Below are 25,935 nucleotides of genomic sequence, written 5' to 3' on the forward strand. Positions count from 1 at the left end.
GGCAGTCTGCCCCTTCTGCCTCCTCCACAGGGCAGGTCTTAGTGAGAAGATATGGTTTGATGTCAGGCGGCACCTGTACGAGAGGGTCTGAGGGCCCCATGGAGGGCCTCAGGTCTCACAACACCCCTCCCTTGTCTCATGGCCAGAAAGGCTTTTAATGATCAAGATCTAAGAGGATTTGCAGGAGGTCACTGCTGACTATACTTTAAAAACATTCTCTTGGCAGAGGATCTCATATACAACCCATGGGGGAGACAATGGGGTAAGTGTGTGAGGGACAAGAGGGAACTTTGCCCTCAGATGGGCAAAGTTGAAAGCTGAGGTAAAAGAGCAGCCAGACCAACTGGTAGTTGGACAGTAAGCTATGGTAAAGGAGCATTTCCATAAACATGCAGTTGTGGGATCTCAAATATGACAAAGAAATCCCCAGTCCTGCCTGATGCCCAAGAGCTTTGGATCCACATGCTCATGTGAAATGTGGATTTTGGAAGCCTGTGCATTTATTAGAGACGGAAACTTGCCTGTCATGCACTGTCAATAGTCTTCCCTACTTGGTTGGAATGCTAGTGGCTGAGGTCTTGTCAGTGATCCCTAAAGGGGGGTCCAGGCGAACCACACAATGTTTATCCCTTCGGATTTCCCTTGTTGGTTTCTATTATCTCTCCAGCTCCAGAACAAAATGTTGCCAGGGACTCACTTGAAAGCTTGCTGGAAAGAATGACTAGAACCCACCTTGTCATGACCCTGGTAAGAGGGCATGGAAATCAGATCACAGAATGTGGGTAAACGTTTCCCACTTTTAAGGGACAATTCACAAGTGACAGTAGTTCCCTGGTTCTCATGTAGTTGGTTAATTTTTCAAGGGAGATAACTGTGCAATTGGAAGATCTCAAAGTTTCTTTCCAGCTCTGACCCCCTGTGTTTCCTTGATGTAGAAGTTCAGGAGCAGCTCTGCCTGTCATCCCAGAGAGCTGTGGTCCTCACACCAGGCCCTAGCTTAACAGCACCTTCCTCAGAACTTGTCTTATGCCTCTCATGTTTGAATGTATCACCTCGCCCAGACAGGAGCCTTAATAAATGTTTATTTAATGAAACTCTCCATGACTCTGAGTTTTAGAGTGATTTGGCAGTCAAAAGCAAGAGGGTCCCAGGCTCCTGTCAAAGAAAGGAGGAGGGGTATTTATAGAAACCTTGTAAGTAAAGGCTCAGAGATGCATGGGGAGGAAGCAAACCTTTTCCTGGGAGGCCTGTGGGGCAGAACCAGCCAAGCTGGAGAGATGTGGGGGAGGCATGAGGGAGAACTCCCAGGTAAGGATGTCTGTGGGTCAATGAGGAATCAGAATGTTGGTACAGAAAACCAAGACACAAGTCTGAAAGGATGAATTTGGAAGCCTTGCAATCAACTAGAAGCCAAGAAGGTTTAGGAAGGAACTGAGGTAATGAAAACTGACTTGAAAAACAGCGTGGCTGCAGCGTGTAAGACAAACTGAAAGGCAAGGTATGAGAAGGGTTGCGGGGAGTAAAATCTGAACAAAGGTAGAAACTGCAAATTCAGGCCACAGGTTTGTAGTGAAGCATCTGCAAACTCCAGGACACACTTCTAGGAGTGGGATACAGCCATGAAGGAGAAGACATAGTACCCTGGCCTTGGGAGAACTCACCTAGAAGGAGAGGTCACAGAAGGAGGAGGAGGACTTTTAAGATCAAGTAGCCCATTTTATTAGGTAAGGGGTTTGAGGAAACTTACAAAAACACATCCAACTCATAAGGATAAATGTAAATGATTGTATCTATTATCCTTGACCTCTCTTTAGATAAAACAGTGAGTTGTGTACAACTGATCTTATAAATTCATTCAGTGTCAGCTTATGGCCTGGCACCAAAGCATGACTAGGCAAAGGCAGTCCCAGGAAGCAGCCCCCTGTGGGGACCCAAAATCAGAAGGTGCAGCAGGGAGACCCAAGGTAGCTAGGTCACGTTTCTCTGCAAGTGGGACATGAAGGAAGGATGGACCAGGTGTACTGAAGATGGAGAGAGGAAGGGCAGGCTTGGCACCTGGCCTCAGGCCCAGGGAGGCTGGGTACTCTGAACAGGTCATCCCCATGCTGCAAGGTAGGGTTTGGTAGGGTCTGGCCAGGCCAGGGGGGCACTCCTGCCAGGCTAGGGCCTGTTTCCCCACCATGCAGAGGGTCAAGGCTGTACCAGGACATTGGGAGCCCTTTCTGGCACTGCAGGGCCCAGAGTGTGTCCTGAACCCAAGGCACCAGGACACTCAGGCTCTGCTGTGTTCCCAGCAGACTTTGCCCTGGCTCAGACTGGGGACTCTGGGTGTAGGACTGGTATTTCCTTATCCTGAGGTTGTGGGGCAGTAAGTGAAGGTATTAGGATACCTGTGGCTCCACACAGAAAAGGAACACAGGCCTGGTTCATCAGGATGCCAAAGCCCCTGCTTGGTGCCGGGCCCAGTGTGGGATGCCCCAATGAATGAAGTGTAAAGACCACTCCACTCAGCAAACAAATGCCTGGAGATCCAGGCATTTGAGATGGCATTTGAAAGAACATGGCACTTGAGGGCCGTGTGTGTGTGTGTGTGTGTGTGTGTGTGTGTGTGTATGTTTGGGGGTGTGAAGGTATTCCTGGCACAGAGGACATACCAGGAATCCCTATGAAGTTCTAGGATCTTCCTACCTTCCTCTACCACCACTCAAAGTCTTCTGTTCAACTAACCTGTCTGTGTGGCCCATTAGAATGTTCTACTGAGCAGGAAAACCAACATGCAAGGAGGAAAGAATTTGAAAGGACCTTTCCAGCTGTGGTATTCGGAGGTCTGAAAAGCTTACTCCTTTAAAGTAAGTCAGTCTGAATAGCTTAGAAATGAACATAGATAGTTTAGGATTGAAAAGTCCCTGATTGTAGAGACCAAATAAATCCCACAATAAGGCATCAAAACGGCATGATTAAGAATATGGGCTCTGCATTGGGTGTTGTATGTAAGTGATGAATCACTAGATTCTACACCTGAAACCAGTGTTACATTGCATGTTAACTAACTGGAATTCAAATAAACCTTGAAAAAAAATAAAGCATGGGCTCTGGAGAGAGACCACATGGGTTCTAATCCCAGCTCTGTAACAAACAACCTGGGTGCCCTATTTATTACACCTCAGTTTCCTCATCTGCAAAATGGGGATTGTCTTAATTAGCTTAGGGTTGTTGTGAACATAAAAGGCTTACTATTGGTAAAGACTTGGAACAATGTCTGACACATAGTAAATGCTTCGTAAGCACTAAAAAAAAATCTCATATTCTTTGAGGCATCTTTAGGACATACTTTTGGGAAAGATGAGCAATGAGGCCGTATTAACCATTAACCATTAGCCGTATTAACCATTTAGACATACAGTCAGTCTTTGCTTTACACGGTCTTGCTGTGCAAGACCATAAAAATGACCATGCAAAGTGAAACTGTCAAGCAACCCTAAAAATCAAGAGGAAAAATACAAGTATTCCATGGCTTTTAAAATTTTTGTTGAAACATTAAAAACTCTCTTTCTATAGGTTTTAAGCATATATAGAAATGCAAAAAATAGTAAGACAAAAATTATAATATACCATAATTTAAACATTAGAAACACTGCAATTTTTAAAAGTGTTTTCTTTGTGAAAACAAAACAAAACAAAAAATTTGAGAGTATTTGAACATTTCTTGCTGCCTTCTCTTTGTATAACTTATGATGTGGTAGGAGCATCTTTTCTATGCCTTCATGAATTGTCATACTCCTTTATACATTTGCATCAGCTTCCAACATTGTACCCTTTTGTGATTTCAATGTTATGAAGTAGCTCTTGAGAGTTTTTTTACTAAATTTTTTTTTTCCTGAGAGTTCCTTTAATGTAAAATATTCTGCCAGGATCACTTCCTCTGGGATATCTTCCTTCTTTTTGTCTCAATCACTTTCTTCACTTATGCTTTTAACATTGGCTTCAGGTTTCATCATTATAAATGGAAACTTTGAAGGTCCTGGCTGTCATAAAGTCACAGGGAGCTTACTCAAAATGATATAAAATTCCACTTAGGAAATTAAATACCTAAAAATTCAACCTCTTCAGAGCAGCAACTTACTAACAAAGGAACCAGATGATGACACATTGCTGACTTTTCAGACTCAGCTTATATATATTTTAAAACAAACAAACAAACAAACTGCCCAACATATGTGCAAGCATTTTCAGTGCCTTGCCCTTAACTGTTGATAATTATTTAAATGGTGGAATAATAGAATGAATCAACAGTATGAATCAAGCAACTGAATGAATTCAACTATATTATGAAATGTATGTAATTGCCAGAAATTAGTTTTTAACTGGATATTTAAGATATTATATAGATCAGAGGAGAAATGTAATTACATACTCTTTAAGAATCTGATGAAAGTTCTTTCCCCCTAAAAGTTCAGGTGAGCAGATACAACATGTTATGCAGCATGTCAGGAAGTTCAGAGAGCACCTGAAATCCAATTAGAAGCCCTGGTTACAAATCTAGAACTATTATTACTAGATAAGATCCTGCCAAAATCTGTTTCAGAGCCATTATAAATCCTGCAAACTAAGGTCACTTTCCAAGGAAGGGTAATCCTTGGAGCAGTCATCTGGTACCAGGAGTGCATTGAATGGTCGCTCTTGCTGGCTATACAAGTTTATTCAATCTAGGTCTCTTCAACAAACCTCCATCCCTGAAACTTTCCTCTGAGAGTACTGGTATTAGAAAACCTTACTGAAAAGACAGACTCAACATTACATTGTTGAGAAACATGACAGAACCAGCAAATCAAACTAAAAACTCTCTTGCATAGGAGGTTAGCTGCTGTGGGCAAAACATAAGAGGCCACAGCCTACTGTGGATGGGATTTTATTCTTTCTGTCCTTTCTTTCCTTCCTCCTTCCCCATTCCTTCTCTTTATTCTTCTTCTCCCATTCTTCTTTCCTACTAATGCTGACATTGCCCCCCATGGGCACTGCTTTATCCAGGCCATAGTGCAAGAGATTTTAGCCTTATTAAAGTCAATAGAAAAAGATTATCCTGAGTGAGTCATGCTGAATTCACTGAACAACCTAATAAGAAGCTCTGAGGATGCCTCAACAATCTCCAAGAAATTCATTCTTGCTGGAGAAGCTTACTCTTTGGGGGAAGTAATTTTGATCAAGGAAGGGAGTTGGGGATTACTTTTTTAAAAAATTGATTTGGCTTCAAAAGAAACAGATTGCCTAAACAATATTTGCTGATGAAGTCACAGAATGACTCCACCTCTGGAATGAGCTTCATTTTCTTGTATTTTGGTTAGAAATTTGACTCTCAATTGGGAATTCAGCCACTCTACCCACTCAAGGGCAAGATGATAAGGTTCTATCAGACCAAGCGTCTAAACGAACCTGAGACTCTACCAAGGTCAGAAATGCTGCACTTCAAGCCAAAAGATCTCCCTTTGGCTTGCTTGTTTTGACTTGTAACCACAACTTTGTCTTGTCTAGGTGTCCAATCACAGTATAAAACAGAATGCTTGATTTCTATCGTACAGCACCCTTTGAACCAACAGGAGTCCTAGATATTCTTTCTTTCTTTCTTTCTTTTTTTTTTTTTTTTTTTTTTTTTTTTTGCTGCTCTGATTTACATAGGGCTTTAAATTGTTTTTCCTGAGCTCAAGAAACAAAAGATGGTTTTGGAAATGCTGAACCCAATGCACTACAACATCACCAGCATGATGCCCGAAGTCATGCCTGTGGCCACCATGCCAATCCTGCTGCTCACTGGCTTTCTTCTTTTGGTTTGGAATTATGAGGACACATCTTCAATACCAGGTAAGTCAGTCATTTAGTTCTGTAACTAAGGAGATTATGTACTTGGCCTTTTGGTCCATGAGGGTAAAGAAAATTTTGCAAAAGGACAAAGAGCAAACCCAGGGAGATGGCTGAAGCCCATGGCAATGTTAGCAAATAAAAACCCAGGTGAAAAATTTTATTCCAATTAGCTGCACATTTCAAATGAAAGAATTTCAAAAATATCTCAGATGATCCCTTCCATTCTGCACTTTGCTTTGGTAAAGTAGACCTGGCACAAGTATCCTCTAAGTTTGAGATGAAGTGAAGCAAAAGTAAGCCAGGTATTTTTTTTTATTATTCAAATTCATTCTAATTTTGCTCTGAAGGTAAAAAATGTCTCTGGAATGCCTCCTCTTTTTTTTTAATTTTATTCTTAAGCAATCTCTACACCCAGTGGGGGGCTCAAACTCACAACCCTGAGATCAAGAATTGCACGCTTCACTGACTGAGCCGGCCAGGTGCCCCTGGAATGCTTTCTATACTCCTCTTCTTCTGCCTCCCATTTTGCCTCATCCATGTGCTCTGCCCTCTTCCTTTCTTGAACGTATTCCCTCTCTTTATCTCACTCTTCATTTTCTCTTATTCTTGGGGATGAGTGTGATGGTGGTGCCACAATAAGGGCTTGCTGGGACCTGGACAGTGGAAGAAAAATGGGGGCCACTATGATTCCCTTGGAATATCATTCCCTGATAGAATCTTCAGCAAGGTCTATGGATTAATCAAAAGTAGAGTACAATATAATTATCCAGATAATTCCAGTAGGAACTCCCACCACTCTACACTATCAGATTAATTCAGAAATATCAGAAATACCTGACTATTATTCAGTTTTCAGTGAAAATTCTTCATGGCAGACATCCATTCCCAGTCCCATGAGATATCTGATAAGGATATGAAAAACATAGTCATTACACACTTCCAAGTGTGGTGGCCTTCATTATAGCATGATTTAGGGTAGGAGTATGAAGCTGGTGCAAAGTGCCTCATGTCTGGATGCTTCAAATTTTTCCAGAGAACTGTCTATCTGACTCAGACTGACATTTTAGGTTACTTTAATGTCTAATTAAATAGAGCACTCAGTTAATGTTGTTCTCTACTGCCTGAGGGGTCTGAGGGAAGACTCTTCCATGGTCTTTAACCTGAACTCCTTTCCCCACACTGCCCCTTCGTCACTGGACTTCTTCCACAGTGGGGTCCTGGGTCAGGATCCATGAATGGAGGGTGAGGTGGAGAGTATTTTTAACAAGTTCCCCCAGATGTTTATGTTGGAAGAAGTCCCTTGGACCTTTGAAGAAGGAGGTCAGCCTTTGGGGGGCAAGCATAAGAACTGGCATCCCTGAAGCTCTGGGCCAGGAGCCTAGGTGGCAGCTCACTCTATCCACCACTCCTGGCCTGGTGGTGGACAGGAGTGAGCTGCCACGTAGGCTCCTGGCCTGGGGACAGACATCATACACTGATAGTTAGATCGCATAGTACTATGGTTCTCAGCCACATCTGAGGCAGGATCCCCATGTGGATATTTAAAAAAAAAAAATCTTCCCAGGTGATTTTTCACGAGCAATCGGGATTGAGAGCCATGGTTATGACTCCGAACCCTTTCATTTGACAGAAGGGGAAACTGAGTCCCAGAGAAATGAACTGCCTTGTCCAAGCAAACCATCATGACAAATATAAGAAACCACAGAGTTCAAACTCCTCATTTTACAGGTGAGGGGTTAAAACCCAGAGAAAGGAAATGATTTGTCAGCATCTCTGCTTGAAAGAAAGTGGGAGGTGGGATGGGTGGCAGGGAGGCAACCAAGAATTCCTGAATCCCAGGTTGATGATCATTTTGCTAGCCAGGGACCTTGTGGTCCCATGCTCTCCCTTTGAAAATGTGAGCTCTGGTGGCACAGACTAAGGTCCCTGGTTCCTGGCTGGGGGAGGAAAGGGGAGACAATTGGCTTTGTCAGGGTGGTTCTTCCCAACCAGTACTTCTGAACTCCTTTTGCCAGTTTCCTTGAATCACTGGTTCTCTGCGCTCTTAGTTTTACAGCTTTGGGAGAAGCTCAGGGTCAGGGAAAGCCAAAGGGAGTGAAGAAGGTATAATGATTTAAAAGCCCTCAAGTCAGGAATGCCTACGTGGCTCAGTCCATTGTGTCTGACATGATGCCAGCGTTGTGGGATTGAGCCCCACATCAGGCTCCCCACTGAGTGTGGAGCCTGCTTGATTCTTTCTCTCTCCCTCTGCCCCCTTCCCTCTGCGCCTCTGTTCCTCTTCCCCTCTTGCCCCCGCCCCACACACAAGCCCTTAAGTCAGTTACAATTTACAACGGAGTGTCATATTCATTTTCTCCTGTGCTCCTCACAGCATTGTGGTGAGGTAGGTGTGTTTATGCCCATTTTGCAGATGAAAAAACTGAGATTAAAGAGGGTAGATGGCACACAGCTAGTAAGTGATGAAAATGAGACTCAGAGCTAAGTTCCTTGATCCACGTTCCCTGAGAGGCCCCGCTGTGTTCAGAGCCGGGACTATGCACCCACAGGCAGGTGACTTAGTACTGCGAGAGCTATGGGAGTCTGGGGAGGACAGAGCCATTCCTACCTGGGGGTTTTGTTAAGTGTCAGTTCTGGGAAACTGCCCCAAGTTCACCAATCTTTGCCCAGGACCCACAGTTACCTGGCCCCTGGCAGCTCTCCTTTCCCCGCGGGCACATAGCCATCCCCAAATTTGCACATGGTTTCTCTCGCATAGAGCCTCTCTCTGACTTAGGAACCACATCCCCGGAGGCGGCACTGCAAAAAGGACGTGGCAACACATTCCCCTAACTCCCACTAAAAAACAACTTCACAGAAAGGTAAAATAGATATGTTATCACAGTCCAGGACAAGAAACAGGATGTTAGCAGCATCCCAGAAACTTCTCTTGTGCCTTTTCACTCATACCCCCTCTCTCATCCCCAGCGGTAAACATTCTTCTATTTTGTGACAATCACTTTCTTGCCTTTTCATGTTTTGCCACCTAATTTCATATCCCCAAACAATACAGATTAATTTTTGCCTGGTGTTAAATGTTTTAGCAGTAGAGTCCGACGTTACTTCTATATTGCTTCTTTTGCTCAATATTATGTTTGTAAGATTCATCCACATTGCAACATGCAGCTACAGTGCATATGGTATCCAGTCACACAAACATTTCATGGTTTAATTACTGATGCTACTGTTGGTGGATCTTTGGATGTCTCCATTTTGGGGATATCGTGAACAGTGCTGCTATGAACATTCATGTGCACAAGTTTCTCTAGGGCATATACCCAGCATGGAATGCAACAGCTTCTTGATCAGGACAGTGGGTGAGAGGTCCCAGCTGTTGGCTTCCCAGAGGCTGTTTCTGCACAAAAATGCAGTGCAGTATTTATTGCTCCTCTTTGGGCATGAAAGAGGCTCCCACAATTGCTGCATGCCTAGATACGCATTCTCAAATCTAAGAGGCAGAGAGCCGCTTAATGTGGATGCAACCAGAATATTTACCTAATATCCTACCAAAGTTTCTCCCCTCCTAAAGCATCCTTTTCTCAGCTGGAGGGTATAAGATATACGTATAAATGACCCGGATTCTTTTCTGGTTAGAACACCCAGGTTTTCAACCTAAGCAAAGTTCATCGAATCTCCCTTTTTTAGTGGATAGAGATCTGCACTGTCATATTTTAAACTTGAATGGTGGTTCCCCAATAGCAAGACCTTCTATATGGCGCCAAACTTTTAGATAAAAAGTAAAGAGTTCAGCCTTTCATTTGCATGCCTTTGGTTTTCATGGGCCTAGCATATTATGTAAGTAAATGTTTGTCAAATAAGGCTATTCCCAAATAGCCAGATGTTTGACCTCCTATGGACTAAATGTACATGATTAAGTGATATGTTTCCATTTTTATCAAAATGTAAATACAACCTAAAATACTCTAAATGAGGATCACATTTAAAACTTCATCCTTCATATTATACACACATCTGTAAATAACTTTAAAAATTCACCCAGGAGGGGCTCCTGGATGGCTCAGTCGGTTAAGCGTCCGACTTTGGCTCAGGTCATGATCTCATGGTTGGTGGGTTTGAGCCCCACATCAGGCTCTGTGCTGACAGCTCAGAGGCTGGAGCCTGCTTCAGATTCTGTGTCTCCCTCTCTCTCTGCCCCTCCCCTGCTTGTGCTCTCTCTCTCTCTTTCTCTCAAAAATAAACATTTAAAAGAATTTTAAACAATTCACCCAGGAAACGTTTATTAAACATCTACAATGTTTCAAGATGTAAATGGCCAGCAAAATAGTTTGTTATTATGCACAGCTTAATTGATTAGAGATCTGTATATCTGATGACATTCTAAGGAAATACATATTCACATTTGCTCATTTTAATCTTTTGAAGAATTTAATGAAATTATTTTATTTTTTTTTTTATTTTTTTTTTTATTTTTAAAAAAAATTTTTTTTCAACGTTTATTTATTTTTGGGACAGAGAGCATGAACGGGGGAGGGGCAGAGAGAGAAGGAGACACAGAATCGGAAACAGGCTCCAGGCTCTGAGCCATCAGCCCAGAGCCTGACGCGGGGCTCGAACTCCTGGACCGCGAGATCGTGACCTGGCTGAAGTCGGACGCTCAACCGACTGCGCCACCCAGGCGCCCCGAAATTATTTTAATATAAAGCCAAACATCTACTTATAATTCAGTGTTATTGGAACAATCATAAGATTAAGAAGAACCCTTTGAAAATGTTTTGGTTCTACATATAATGCCCAAGACCTTCACTTTAAAGAAAAAAATAAAAAGCTGACAGTCTTATTCCCATTAACCCAGGTATTGCAAAGTTATGGACTAAATCTTATTTGCCGAATTTGGGACTAAACATGCAATTTAGATGACTCAAGCAAAAGCTTAGATTATCTAGATTATTTACACAACTCTTGCCCCTGGAGTCAGAACATGCCTCATACAGTTGTGCATGGCAGCTTCATATTTTACTGACAGAATGAAAGTAAAGGAGAAAGATTTAGAAAAGCTACTACTTCACAAAAACCATTGCGAAAAGTTTCTAACATTTTACCACCACCAGTAAAATCAAGCTAGCAAGTTTGTGCTCTGGTCTAGGCAGCAGTGAATTCCCCAGTTTTTACTGGATTTATGTTCTTTACAGTTCTGCCATTGTCTACATAAGCAAGGACATGAGAAGTCACTGCTCTTGAGTAAACCCACATCACTGGACTCAAATTCTAATCTAGACATTGATCAGATTCATTACCTATGAGATTTAGCTTAGGATTCTTTTCTTAAACTGAGTCCTTTTTGAAGGTAAACAAAAAAGAAATGGATATTCTCTGTTTGAATATTATCTTTGCAGACCATGTCTGTCAGTTAAAAAGATTACACCAGGGGGGCCTGGGTGGCTCAGCTGGCTCAGCTGGTTAAGTGTCCGACTTTGGCTCAGGTCATGATCTCACAGTTCATGAGTCCAAGCCCCACATTGTCAGAGCAGAGCCTGCCTCAGATTCCCTGTCTCGCTCTTTCTCTGCCCCTCCCATGCTCGATCTCTCTCTCAAAAATAAATAAGCATTAAAAAAAATTACACCAAAACTACAAACTCATGTTAAGCCTCCCATTCTGTCAGCTGGGGATCCAAACCAAAAGTTTTCAGACAAAACTCGGCAGCCAAATAGACCTGTCAGCTTGTCACATGTCCTGACTTCCATGCTTGTAAATAGATGGACTGACTTGTATTTGAAACTCACTGATACTGCTTAACATGGCGAGAAAATAGTAGACACATACCCTGGTTCATTCAGACTGAATTAAGATCAAATGGAACTAGCATGGTATAGACACTGAACTACTGTTTTCACATGTTAAGCTTATTTGGGTTTTTAGTGATTCACAGATACACATCAGAAGATGTAAAAGAGCATTTAGATATTAAAGAACAAGAATAGCAGTAACATAAAGCAGTTGCTCTTTCTGGTGTTGCTAAAATTCTGAATGTGATCTTTTCCCTTTCCTAGGTCCTGGCTATTGCATGGGAATTGGGCCCCTCATTTCCCAATGCAGGTTCCTGTGGATGGGGATTGGCAATGCCTGTAACTATTACAACAAGATGTATGGAGAATTCATGAGAGTCTGGATATGTGGAGAGGAAACACTCATTATTAGCAAGTAAGTCTGTTACAAATCGGAGACATATTTTTAAAACTAAAGCTGCATTTTTTCCTATTAAGTAACAAGCAAACTTATTTTGATATCTTCATCCTTTTGTTTCTAAGGGTATGTTTTTGCTACTGAAATGGAGGTGGGCAATTCCCAGGTGAAAATCTATCACTATATACAAATGAAATAATTGGGTTTTGCCTAACGCCAGAGGTACACAGATAAAGCACTCTAGAAAGGTGGGAAACTATTCAAAATTTCTCTCCAGATGATTTGGGTTTGATAAAACATACTTTAGGGAGAGGCATTATCTTCTCTGCTTTCCTAAGATTTTGCTCTTCTCTCTATAAGTAAGCATTTAAAACAAAACAAAACACCTGAGAGAAAGAAATCAGTACCAATTTGCTAATGTGCTTCTAATAGTAGGCTACTGAGCACCTCTAGCAGGATAAAGAGTAGAAAAAAATGCTATTCAAATGCTCTGATTCTATTTACGACTGTGTGCCAGTATCTCAGCTGAGTGATCTTAAAAAAAATCAGGAATATTGCCTATTAAAAAAAAAATGGTTTGTTATATTCTCTGGATAAGTTTAGCATTGAACTCATCCAGGGTTAACCAAATAGGCATCGACTATAGAGAACTAGCTTTGTGAAATACTAGTTTTCGTTTTTACTGATCATAGAACATGGAGAATTTCAAAGAAAGCATATATCACTAGACTTTCATCTATTATTACTAGATATTTAACAATGTTATATGCCAACACTATCTCATTAATGAGTTTTTAGATTCTCTGACAGGGCTTTACCCAGAACTAAGACCAACTAGGGTTTTACCAATGAATTAGAATTATTTGTCCAGATACACAGACTATTGCCCAGAGGTAAGTGAAGCATTTCTGGAAACCACATGGATTTTTTTCAATCCAAGCTGATATACATCATTTCATAAATACCATGGTAATCTTTGAGCCCAATTCTGTGAAACAAATAACTGAAAGAAGGGAGTGGGGGACCGATAATTGTCCTTAGATTTTACTTCTCTTGGGATACTGAGCTCTGGTCAGCCAAATTTAGGTGAATTTGATACATTCTCACTTAAAAAAATTTTTTTTAATGTTTATTTATTTTTGAGAGAGGGAGAGAGAGACAGAACATGAGCAGGGGAGGGGCAGATAGAGAGAGGGAGGCACAGAATCTAAGACAGGCTCCAGGCTCCGAGCTGTCAGCATAGAGTCCAACATGAGGCTCAAACCCATGAACCGTGAGATATAACCTGAGCCAAAGTTGGACACTTAACCGACTGAGTCACCCAGGCACCCCGATACGTTCTCATTTTAAAAATCCAATACTTTAATCACTTTGGCAACTGAATACAGTCTCAACATGTCCTGAGACTGATGGGGGCTTGGGACGTTGGCCCATTTGGCCCTGCTCTTGCATCCCTCAGCATAGCCAGTTGCCTTCCAGCGCTACTTGGCAGACAGGTAAAGGGACCTGCAGGATACTTATCCAAAAGGATATCCGTCTACAGCTCAGAATCTAGAGCAGTGGTTCTCACCCTGGCTGCACAGGGAGCTTATAAAAACCCCAAGGCCCAGGCCACACCCCAGCTTTCAGAATCTCTGGGGGTGGGACCCAGGCACCAGTAGTGTTCAGAGCTCCCCAAGTCATTCCAGTGTGCTGCGGAGCCTGAGACGGGAGAGCAGGTAAGCTGCCTCCAGCACAAAGGGGTCTCTCCTTGGGGGTAAGGGAGCCAATAAGCAGGGCTGGAGTGCTTTCGTCTTAACATCTTACTCTTTAGTCTAGCTCAGGTGCTGAGCTAGTGTCAGATAAGAACCTGAGTGAAGAATGTGGCAAGGGCCCAGAGGACCAAAACAGAAATGGCTCTTAGATACTACATACTTGGCTCACCAGATACAGTCCTGGAAGCCCAAAGCCATTCCTGAAGTAGGATCCTTGTTACAGTGCAGGGTGGCATCTGACCACTCTGCTGTCTTCATGAGGAAAGTGACTTTAGCAACCCTGACCAACTCAGGTGCTGATTCATGCTCAAGATGCACACACAACCCATCCTGCCCCTCCCCCAGCTCTCCCACTTCTCTTCTTGTCCTGTCCTAACCTGCTTTTCACTGGTTGGAGTCTTTGTGTTCTCCTTAATTGCCTCGAGCGCTCAATTTTGTTGTTAAGGGCTGAGCTCCCTGCAGGAATAGGACATGTTTGTCCCCATCTCCTTCCCTCGCCTGCTCTTCAGGTCCCTTCCAGAACTACCCGTGCCTCTTGAAAATACCCCAATTGGACCTCAGAAAGATTTTTATTTTTATTTGAATAGTTTGCCAGGTTTTTTTCTTTTGAAAAGTTTGAGATCTCTAGTCATTACAGCTGACTAGAGATTATGGCCCAACTTTTCCTACCAGCATAGTCTTGAAGTGGTGGGGGCTGCAGAATTTCACGGCGGGGGTGGGGGGTGGGGATCAGGTGGGGGGTGGAGGAGTCAGGCCCGAGTGCTTCCAGGATGTTGCCTGAGCAACTCTGAACTCTGAGGGAAGGTTCATCTGGGCATCCGTAGAAAAAGCACTCACAATTCCCCAGGCAGGTAAGCTCTAAATTAATGAGGGTCTACAGATGTTGCCCATGATACTATATGTTGTGTGTATGTATCAGTTTTTGTAATGAATACAAAAAAAAAGAATGTGGGTGGCATTAATAAAGGGGGTTAGCAATTAACATGCTAATTATGGTCATATAGTAATTAACATACTAATTAGGGTTGTATTTGTGTATCTGTTTTAATCATATGTAAATTTATAGGAAATTCATTAATTTATTCTTTTAACATGCATTTATTGAGAATTTACTATATACTAAGCACTGGATGATCCTAACTTATAATTATTATTGCCCCCCATTCAATCATTAAATATTTATTGAGAACTTAATTATGTACACTGGGTATCATGAGCAAATCAGCCAAAAATTCCTACCATCATAGAGAAATATATTGTTGTATTGTTAATATACCAACAATAAATGAGTGTATCAGTAGGGTGACCAACTGTCTTGGTATGCCTGGAACTAGGGGGTTTTCTGGGATGGGGGACTTTGAATGTTAAAACTGGGACAGTCCCAAGCAAACCAAGATAGTTGCTCACACTATCTTCAGGTAGATATGTGCTATATAGGAAAATAAATTAGGGGACAGCCAGTTGCAGGGATGGAAGTGCAATTATAAATAGGTGGTCTAATTCAGAAGACCTAATTCAGATAGGTCTAATTCAGGCCTAATTAGGCCTGAATTACGCCTAATTCAGAAGACAGCATTTGAATAAAGACTTAAAGGAAGTGAGGGAAGGAGTCATGCAGAGATGTAGAGGAAAACCATTCCAGACAGAAGGAACAGCAAATGCAAACCACTGCGGTGGAAGCCTGTCTGAAATGTTCAAGTAACAACAAGGACACCAGTGTGGCTAGTGGAAGAATAGTGGAGATGACACTAGAAAGGTATCAGGACAGTCAATAATATTGGGCCTTGCTGGCCATTGTAACAACTCTGAATTTTACCCTGCAATGAGATGGGAAGCCTTTGAAGAGTTTGAGCAGAAAAGTGACACATCTAACTCATTCATGTTTCAGCAGACTCCTGACTTCTTTACCCACATTCTACCCACATTCTTTGAGACTAGGTGTTAAAGGAACAAGGATGAATATACAGAGGGCAGTTAGACAAGATGATGGTGTCTGGTCCGTGTGAGAGCAGTAGAGGTGGTAAGAAGTAAAATTCTAGGTATATTTTGAAGGCAAAGTCAATAAGGTGCTAAGAGATTGATGTTGGGTGTGAGAATTTAGGTGGTAGCATAGTGTTTTGTCTTGAATACCTAGAAGAATGAGGGTATCATTACCTCAGGTAGGTGGAGTAAGTTTGGGATGGGGAGAAATTGGGATTCCATTTGGGATATTTTGACTTGATATGTGTAGTGTACAGCTGAGTAGGGTGTTGTGAATGAAGGTCTGAGTCCTTTGACCCTCCACCACAGTTAGAAACTAAAAAAGGAGGCTGAGAAGGACAGCCAGAGAAGGGAAAACCAGGAGAGTATGGTGGTCTGAAAGCCACGTGATGAGGGTATATCAGGGAGGATGGAATTGTCAAACATGCCAGATAGCGCTAGGTTAATGGAAGAAGATTTGAGCAACATTTAGCAACATGGGTGACCTTGGCAATTTCAATGGAGTGGTGAGGGCAAAAGTCTCACTGTAGTATAGAATGAGGAGAGAGAATTAGAGGCTACAGGAGGAAGACAACTCTTCCAAGGAGTTTGTCATAAAGGCAGCAGAGAAACGGAACAAAGAAATATAAAGAGATATATAGTCCAAGGAGTTTTTGTTAAGAGAGGAGAAATCACAACATGTGTGTTATGATGGCAATGATGGATTATAAAGCAAAATTGTTGATGGAAGAGAAAGGTGTGTGCTAGGTGAAATGTGAAAGGGGGTACAGGTGACAGGTGGAGTTGGCGTTGAATAGGGACATGAAAGTTCATCTACAGTAAGTTTGAGAAGTTTGAATATGTGAGCACAGATCCTAGTAGTTGGAGCTTGCAGAGATTCTTCTTTTTCCTCAGTGAATAAATACATACATACATACATACATACATACATACATACATACCTACCTACCTACCTACCTAAGACTGGGGAAGTAGAATGTTTGAGGAGAGAGGAGGCAGGATTTAATAGTCATCTAGAACAGTAAGTGTGAATGGACTGGGGAAATGTAGTAGAATTGCCAGCTGCGCTAAGGGTCCGCTTGAATTTAACTGGGATTTGTCAGTGTGTGTGTGTGTGTGTGTGTGTGTGTGTGTGTGTGTACGTGTGCATGTGTGTTTTTTTTTTTCCCAGCCACATTCAGCTCCCAGGAACAAGCACAGAGTAAGCTAAGAGTTGGATTTAGCCAGGGGTAAGGTTTTACCAGGGGTAAAAGATTTTACCAGGCAACTATGACAAAGTAAGGAGAGGGTCAAGGGAGTTGAGGATGCATGGAAGAGAGTGATTTTAATGATTGACAACAAAATGTTTTTTCCAACTTTCTATTAAGAAAATGTTTAAATGAATAGGGAAGTTGAAAGAACAGTCTTCCCATTCCTTGCCCCCATGACATTGACCTCTTGAAGAGACCAGGCCAACTGTCTTATAGAATGTGTTTCACATTTCTGAATTTCTCTCTTTACATTATGATGTCGCTTAACATAGTCCTCTACTCCATGTGTTTCTTATAAACTGAAAATTATGAATTTTTTTAGAGAGATAGAGTGCGAGCAGGAGAGGGAGGTGGAAAGAGAAGAGAGAGAGAGAGAGACCCAAGAAAGCTCCACACCCAGCGTGGAGCCTTACACAGTGCTCAATCTCACAACCCTGGGATCATGATATGAGCCGAAATCAAAAGTTGGACCCTCAACCAAGTGAGCCACCCAGACACCCTAAACTGAAAATTATGTCTCAGTTTCATTCAGGTTAAACATTTTTGTAATAATACTTCCTTGGTAGGGCTAGGCACTTCATATTGCATCACATCAGGAGACAAGGAAAAGTTGTCCCACTATTAGGGATGCTAAATGTGATCACTTGCGTAGGGTAGTTACAGTCAGATCTCTCTATTATAAGATTGTTTTCCTCTTGCAGTGACTCCAGTATTTAGCTGGGTATGTGAGGATATTAGAGGGGCAAAGGACAAGGGGAAGATAATGGGATCAACAGAGACTAAGTCTCAGGCACAAAACAGGTCTATATGGGCAAGTGTTTTTAAATGTTTGGTACCAATTATTCCATTAATTTTCTCCTCCATATTTATTTCTAGTACTCACCACTCTTGAACCTGGCCACAGATGTGTGAGTCCTTTTTTTTTTTTTTGAAGGTTGTATTTTTAAGTAATCTCTACACCCAACATGGGTCTTGAACTCACAACCCTGAGATCAAGAGTCGCATGTTCCACCGACTGATCCACCCAGGATCCCCTATGTGAGTCTTTTAAATTCAGAACTGAAAAGTGGCTTCCTCTTCACTACCTAATAACTTATTTCCTGGCTACTTTTCATTTTGAATAGACAATAGGTTTGCCATCTTTGGTGCTGTCTTTTGACTTCAGTCATGTTTAAAGAAGAACAATGAAGGGGAATAGGAGAAACAGGCTTCCAATTATGGAACGAATAAATCACAAGGATGAAAGGTACAGTATAGGGAGTACAGTACTGGTATTGTAATAGCATTGTATGGTGACAGATGGTAGCTACACTGTGGTAAGCACAGCATAATGTATAAATGTGTTGAATCACTGTGTTGTACACCTAAAAACTAATGTAACACTGTGTGTCAACTATACTCAAATAAGGAAGGAAGGAAGGAAGGAAGGAAGGAAGGAAGGAAGGAAGGAAATAAATAATGACTCCAGGGGCGCCTTGGTGGCTCAGTCAGTTAAGTGACCGACTTTGGCTCAGGTCATGATCTTGCAGTACGTGAGTTCAAGCCCTGGATCGGACTCTATGCTGACAGCTCGGAGCCTGGAGCCTGCTTCAGATTCTGTGTCTCCCTCTCTCTCTGCCCCTCCCCTGCTCATGCTCTGTCTCTCTGTCTCTCAAAAATAAATAAACGTTAAAAAAAATAAAAAAAGAAATAATGACCCCAGTTACCATGCAATTTACACTACCCTTCTGAGGGTAGTGTCCCTTCTGAGCTTGGGGACCCACCTGGTCTCTCTTCAGTGGTAGGAAATCTTTACTCCCCCAGTCAATATAACATCTCCTTCAACTGGTGTTATAGGCTGGCCCACAAGGCTGGAGCATGGTCTCTGCTATTTTCATGACCACCCTGTGTGCTCTGGGCTGGAGTCCCTAGTTCTTCACCAAACTTTATTTCTTCACTTTCCCAATTTACTCTGGTTATATAAAGCCAACCTACTTTTGAAAAAAGTTTGTTTTAAATTGCTCACCGGCAGCCGGTCACTCTTCACTCTCACTGTGTATCACTTCTGTCTTGACAGCTTTGTCCCTTGCCACGTCGGAGCCTCTGACTCGAAATAACTGAGATGTTGGCGCCCCCTAAAGAACACATTTATTTTTAAACTTAGCTCTTTATTAAGTAATGCACATTTAGTTGGGTTTAAGTTTGGGGTTTCTTGTTTCTTTTTTAAAAATCAATTACTAATTTCTCAAAGTAAGTGGCCATGCTAATGTGGTTAAAGCAGTATATAAAAGCTCTAGGGGTCAGAGCGGAAAGAATAGCACTCTGCTTTACCTCTAGGCTTAAAGTTCTTAGATACAAATTTGTGAATAAAGAATATACAAATTACTTACTTTCTGCTGTACTTACAGAATAAGGTAGGGGAAGGTGAGAGAAGCTAAAGTCCTAAAACCTATTAATAATCTTTTCAGCCCTCTCAAAGCATGAATTCTCTATACAGGAAAAAATTTTAGCTGTTTGTCAGTCAAATTAATTCCCTGGAATACAAAGAGAAGCATCTGTATTTTTGTTTTTATTTTTGTTGCTAGGAAGAGAAATACTTGTCCAAAACTTGGGATCACTTGATGAATAATATCTGGAATTAAATCGAGAGAATATGTGACTTAATAGAGAGTGTTTTGGTTTGAAAATAAGATGTTTTTCCTTGAAATAAATAATCTAGTAGACAATTTATTCATATAATAATTATGTTTTCATTTCCTGACAATGCCATCATTTCAGGGCCTTTCTTTTAAAATTTAAATAGGACTATGGAACCATCACAAATGTGAGGGTTTGGCTAATACTTAGCCCACTACTCAGCCAGAGCACAGTGCCTTTGGCCCAATGTCTTCTTGGGAATGTGTTTTCACAGGCATTAATTGAACAACCTAATTAAGGCACACTCATCCTTCTAGGAGCCAAGTATCAACTTTAAGAAGGAGAGGCAAGTGGTAAGATGGTCACTGCAGCCCAGTGCACATACTATAATCACCACTCCCCATCTTTGAGGGTTATGTGCTCAGAAACACTGCAGAGGAGGAGAATTTGCAGCTGAGAAACAAAATTTCAGTGGAGAAGTGGGGAGGAAGAACCAAAGTTGCAATGAACACATGAAAACTTGTATAAATATTAAGTTCACCAAAAATAATAATGGCGTCTAAAACACTGATGATATTTTACGTATCTTGAATTTGCACAATTGGGCACTATGCTGCTACTTTCTCTTCTCTCTTTCTCTCTCTCCCACACCAGAAAATGCCCAGGTTCTCCCCCCTTGGCAGTATCAGACAGATGTTTATAAATATATTTTGCTTTCTTGCAATAATATTCTCTTCCGATTCCTCTGCTCAAATGTTTAGTCCTAATTTTATGATCTCTGCCTCTGAACTCCTCTCTGGTCTCAGAGACATGGGGTAGCTTATAATCCTTAGGTGAAAAAAACTCTGGGGGGTCTATTTCAACTTACCTAGCAGACCTGGGCAGTTCAGTTCCCAAGACCCAAAGTCAAGGATTATGTCACTTGAGCTCTGCCCGTGATCCCCAGCAGAGCATACACAGGTAGGCTACATGGATACATGGCCTGGCTCCAGTATAGTAAACATGGCCAAAAGTCAGACTAATGACAGTGTACCCTGCCTCAGCTTTCTTCATTGCCTCCCATAGTTGCACCACAGAAAACCTCTACTCCTTCTCTGCTAACCAGTTGGCCCCTCTTTTTAATTCCCAAACCCTGCTCCCCTTTTCTCCCTATCTCCAAGAAAAATGGCTATCAATTTGAGTATACTTCAGTGGAAAATTTTTGAAGTTGCTGAAAATATATATGGAGAGAAGTAAATCTGCTTATGCTGACAATTTACTAAGGGGAATTTGCATTTGGCCGTGTCATCCACATATAAATACCGTGACCTTGTAATCTGAAGAGCCTGTTATCATGCCCCCTCAGAGGAGTCTGGGTAATGTATGTACTTGGAACATGCTTTGTTAGCATAGGGAGGAAGAGGACAATAAATGAGACTTTGGGGCTAAGCACAGCCTCTGTGGTCCTCTGTGTACTCTGTGTTCTTATTGTCCACTCAGCAGCGCAGGGATGTCTGAGGGCCCCAGGCCTCAGAGGCGGCATGCTCCAGCCTTATGTATGGAAAGGCTGGGCCTTGGACGGAGGTGGCTGACATATGACCTCTCTTTCCTCACTCACTAAACCAGAACCATGTACCCCGTCAGTGAGAATTTCGGGGTCTAGCTGCCTGCACTCCCACCTCCTGCACTGTTTTGTCTGCCTCTTATCCTCACTGTACAGACTTTCTTCCATATCCTTCAGATAATCTCATTTGATTTTTCCAAGTGAGTGGTATTTGTGTCTGGTCTATGCCTACAATGTGATATTGGCATTTATGAAAATAATAGACATACAAGCACCACATGTCCTGCTTATTATCTTCTCTATTCTCCAACAAACACTATCCTGCCTGTCTTCATGTAATGCCCTTTTGCTCAGCATATGAAGGGTAGCCACCTAGTTTATGAGCACGTGCCATGTTGGAGTTCCAGTTTCTGACCCATGTGGTCCGTGGCCTCAGCTGTCACTCAGCCTTTGTCCAGCTAGCCTGTTTCCCTCTGGGCCCTGCATGAACCTCTTTTCCAGCCAAAGCCCCTTGCCATAGGAAGTGCAGTCACCTGTAGTGTTTCTTAATTTCTCTCTTGGCAGATGAAAAATGAATTTATTCCATCCACCCCACAATTCTCAACTTCATAAATTCCCAGCAGACTTCTTTTTCTGAGCACTGAGCCAGGAGTCCTCTCCTCCCCAAATCTGCACTCTGTACCATTCATCTCAGCTCTCTTCCCTCTCCCTCCCCATGCTGCTTGCTGCAAGTATACCCTGCAGTAAACCCACCTACCATTTATACTGAAGAGCACAATTATCCTCTTATCCTTTATCCTGTTGATTATTAAATGACTTAAATTATCCATTTATCCTTCCAATGCCACAGGATAACTTCTAAGCAGTCTTAACAAAACATCTCAACAAGGTGAGTTGGTCTCTCCCTGCAGAAGAATTCTGTACTGCTATCCTAAGAAGATAATATTGTCCTCATGTGTGCAGGCTTCTAGAACTTCTTCAGCTAGAATTTTATAACATTTCATAACTCTAAGTGCCTCATCATGCCCAAATTGACCCCTGGGATGTGGGGGGAAGGGAGCAGCTCCTAGAAGAAGAAATGGTGGGGAGGGGAGAGGAAGAAGGAACTGCTTTCTCCTTCCTAGTTCCTCCCAGGACTTAAAACTGAGCACAGGTCTGGAAAACAGTGTGGAGGTTCCTCAAAAAAATTAAAAATAGATCTACCCTATGACCCAGCAATAGCACTGCTAGCAATTTACCCAAGGGATACAGGAGTACTGATGCATAGGGGCACTTGTATCCCAATGTTCATAGCAGCACTTTCAACAATAGCCAAATTGTGGAAAGAGCCTAAATGTCCATCAACTGATGAATGGATAAAGAAATTGTGGTTTATATACACAATAGAATACTACGTGGCAATGAGAAAGAATGAAATATGGCCTTTAGTAGCAATGTGGATGGAACTGGAGAGTGTGATGCTAAGTGAAATAAGTCATACAGAGAAAGACAGATACCATATGTTTTCACTCTTATGTGGATCCTGAGAAACTTAACAGAAGACCATGGGGGAGGTGAAGAAAAAAAAAACAGTTAGAGAGGGAGGGAGCCAAACCATAAGAGACTCTTAAAAACTGAGAATAAACTGAGGGTTGATGGGGGGTGGGAGGGAGGAGAAAGTGGGTTATGGGTATTGAGGGCACCTGTTGGGATGAGCACTGGGTGTTGTATGGGAACCAATTTGACAATAAATTTCCTATTTAAAAAAAAGAAGAAAAAGAAAGATAGTTTGATTCTGAAAAAAAAAACTGAGGGTGGGGGGGGCGGGGCGGTGGTGCAGAATGGAGGCAAAACAGTGAGGAGGAGCTGAGAAGTTCAGGGAAGCCTGTTGGCAAGGTCCCAGTGCTGCTACCTCAAGGGCTATCTAATGGCTCACCATGTCCTATATCCTGAGAGAACTCTGTGACCCTGGAGACCTTGATGAGTCAGGATGGAATGCAGAGCCCCAGGATAGCTGCTGTCACCACCACAGACAGCTGTCAAGGCCCAGCCCAGCCAGCTAAGCCCAGAGCCTGGAGTGACCAGGAGGTGTCCTTCAAGCCCAGAATGATACCCACCGGAGGGTCCAGGCCTGATTAGAGACTCTGGGGATAGATGGTACAAGGTCAGACTACTGGTTCCAAATGAAGATGACATCAGCAATTCCAGGAACTCTGGATTCCGAGACTCACTCCTGTAGAGGGTGGTGCTGTCTGGAGTGGGGCTGGAGGCTCTCGGGACCCTCTGGTGGAGTGGAGGGCTTGGCTTCTCAAAGCCTTGCAGCTCTGATCCCAGTTGTGGGTAGTATTTTAATGACTTGGAATTAGAAAAGAGGGAAATAAAGAATGGTGTGTGTGTGTGTGTGTATGTGTGTGTGTGTTCTATCTTTCGTGGTGCTCAAGCAGGGTATCAGGAGGTAGAAGTATTTCGACTGGAGAGGGATGTTCTTCCACTAACAGAAGTGTTTATTCAATACGAATTCTAGAATGCACTGCATTTAGATCAACATGCATTTGCTAAGAGAGTCACCTGGTATCAAAATCATCACGATGAGTTCTCTTAACCCTTACAAATTCACACTAAGGTTTGCTGTCTCTGCAGGTCCTCAAGTATGTTCCATGTAATGAAACACAGTCACTACAGCTGCCGATTCGGCAGCAAACTTGGGTTGCAGTGCATCGGCATGCATGAAAATGGCATCATATTTAACAACAATCCAACCCTCTGGAAAGCTGTTCGACCTTTCTTTACAAAAGGTAATCAGGTGCTGGCTACATTCTGCTCTTTTGTCTAAAAATGTGCCCACTATTTTGGAATTTAAATTTTGTCACTTCACTTATTTTGAAATAATAAGATATGGTAGGAACTGTTCTAAGCACTTGATATTTTAATCCCACAGCAACCCCATGTGGTACACACTCTTATCACCTACATTTTACAAATGGGAAAACTGAAGTTTACATAGGTGAAGTAACTTACCCAAAGGTCCCAATATTAGTAAAGAGTGGCCCAGGAGACAACCCCAGAGCCTGCATTTTTAACCACCACAAATTCTGTTCTTCCTGTTGATACACAAAGCAATTTCATAGACATGAAGAAGAGATGGAGCTCTACACTTAGGATCACTTCAATTAAGAATTTAGTGTGGAAGGGGTGGCTCAGTCAGTTAGGTGTCCAACTCTTGATTTGGGCTCAGGTCATGATCTCACAGTTTGTGGGGCTGAGTCTCCCCTCAGGCTCCACCCTGACAGCAGGAAGCCTGCTTGGGATTCTCTCTCTCTCTCTCTCTGTCCCTCTCCACCATCCCTACACCACCCACTGAGTGCTCATGCACATCATGCACGCAAAGGCATGCACACATGCTCATTCTCAAAAATAAATAAACTTTAAGAATAAATAAATAAATAAACTTAAAAAAAAAAGAATTTAGTGTGTAGGCACCTAGGTGGCTCAGTTGGTTAAGTGTCTGGAGCCTTGATCTCAGGGTTGTGAGTTCAAGACCCACATTGGGCTCCATGCTGGGCATAGAGCTTACGTTAAAAAAAAAATTTAGTAAGAATGTAGTGTGTCAGTCACATGTTTGATTTAAACACAGCCAAACAATGTGCTTGCTAGATCACTGACTAACATTCCAGATGTTTTAACAGAAAACAGTTTGTGAATAAAACTTAGAGAATTGTAGAACTAGGAAGGACTGTATATGTCATCTTGTTAAGCCTCTGAATTTTATAGTTGAGAAAATACAGTCCTAGAAAGGTTGCGATTTTTGCCCAGGCAACATAGTAAGTAATAGATAAGCAGAGACCCCACCCCAAGTCTCCTTATCTAGTGATTTTCCCCTTTACTATATCTTGCTGGAAATGAAGAGGTTGGGGAATATACATGACCAGTCTTTGACATCAACATCAAGGAAGATAATCATGTCCTGGAACCATTTTCAGTAATAGAATATGGGGCTAGATAGATTTTATGTCTGACCTTCCACCATCAATATTCTTCCCTCTAGCCAGCCTCTGTAGTGAACCTGGATGCCTCCCATGTGCTGCTGAGATAGGGAGAATCTATGCCTATCCCAGTTGAGCACTGATTCCCTCTACAGAGTTGTCCATCACCAAGACTCGGTACAACTCTATTGTGGACTCCACTGTATTTGTCTCCTATTGCTGCTGTAACAAATTGCCACAAACTTAATGACTTAAAACAACATATCAGTTATCTTATAGTTCTATAGATAAAAAGTTTGACATAGGTCTCAATGGACTAAAATTGAGGCGTTGGCTGGGCTGTGTTTCTGGAAGCTCCAGAGGAGAACCTGTTTCTTTGTCTTTTCCAGCTTCAGAGGCCACCTGCATCCCTTGGCCTGTGGCTCCTTCCTCTGTCTTCAAAGCTAGCAACAGCAGGTTGAGTCCTTTTTATATCACATCTCCTAGACCATCCTTCTTTCATCACATCACTTTCTGATTCTAAAGGCTGCTAGAAAAGGTTCTTTGCTTTTGAGGACCCATGTAATTAGGTTGGGCCCACCCAGATAATCCACAGTAATCTCCCCATCGATTCCTCAACTCGAATCATATGGGCCAAGTCCCTTTTTCCATGTAAGGTGACATATTAATAGGTTCCAGGGATTAGCACCTGAGAAGCTTTAGGGGGCTATTACCCTGCCTATCACTTGTGTTGGGCAGTTCAATACTCTGATACCTTACAAAACTGCAGACTGGATTAATGGAAAGAGTATAGGAC

The 25,935-nt window shown here is 42.3% G+C and overlaps 1 protein-coding gene across 2 annotated transcripts in view; it reads left to right on the forward strand.

Annotated features, from left to right (window-relative positions):
- Nucleotides 1-5,711: 5,711 nt before the first annotated feature.
- Nucleotides 5,712-25,935, forward strand: part of LOC124508055 (aromatase) — a 41,455-nt gene continuing 21,231 nt past the window's right edge. For both annotated transcript variants that reach the window (XM_047074455.1, XM_047074456.1), the window contains exons 1-3: nucleotides 5,712-5,856; nucleotides 11,902-12,052; nucleotides 23,797-23,951. In XM_047074455.1, coding sequence (XP_046930411.1) covers nucleotides 5,712-5,856; nucleotides 11,902-12,052; nucleotides 23,797-23,951 — 451 coding nt within the window. The remainder of the gene's footprint in view (nucleotides 5,857-11,901; nucleotides 12,053-23,796; nucleotides 23,952-25,935) is intronic.

Source organism: Lynx rufus, unplaced genomic scaffold, assembly GCF_022079265.1.
Source record: "Lynx rufus isolate CCGP_SWC_20201006 ecotype Redwood Valley unplaced genomic scaffold, mLynRuf1.p SCAF_13, whole genome shotgun sequence".
Taxonomy (NCBI): Eukaryota; Metazoa; Chordata; class Mammalia; order Carnivora; family Felidae; genus Lynx; species Lynx rufus.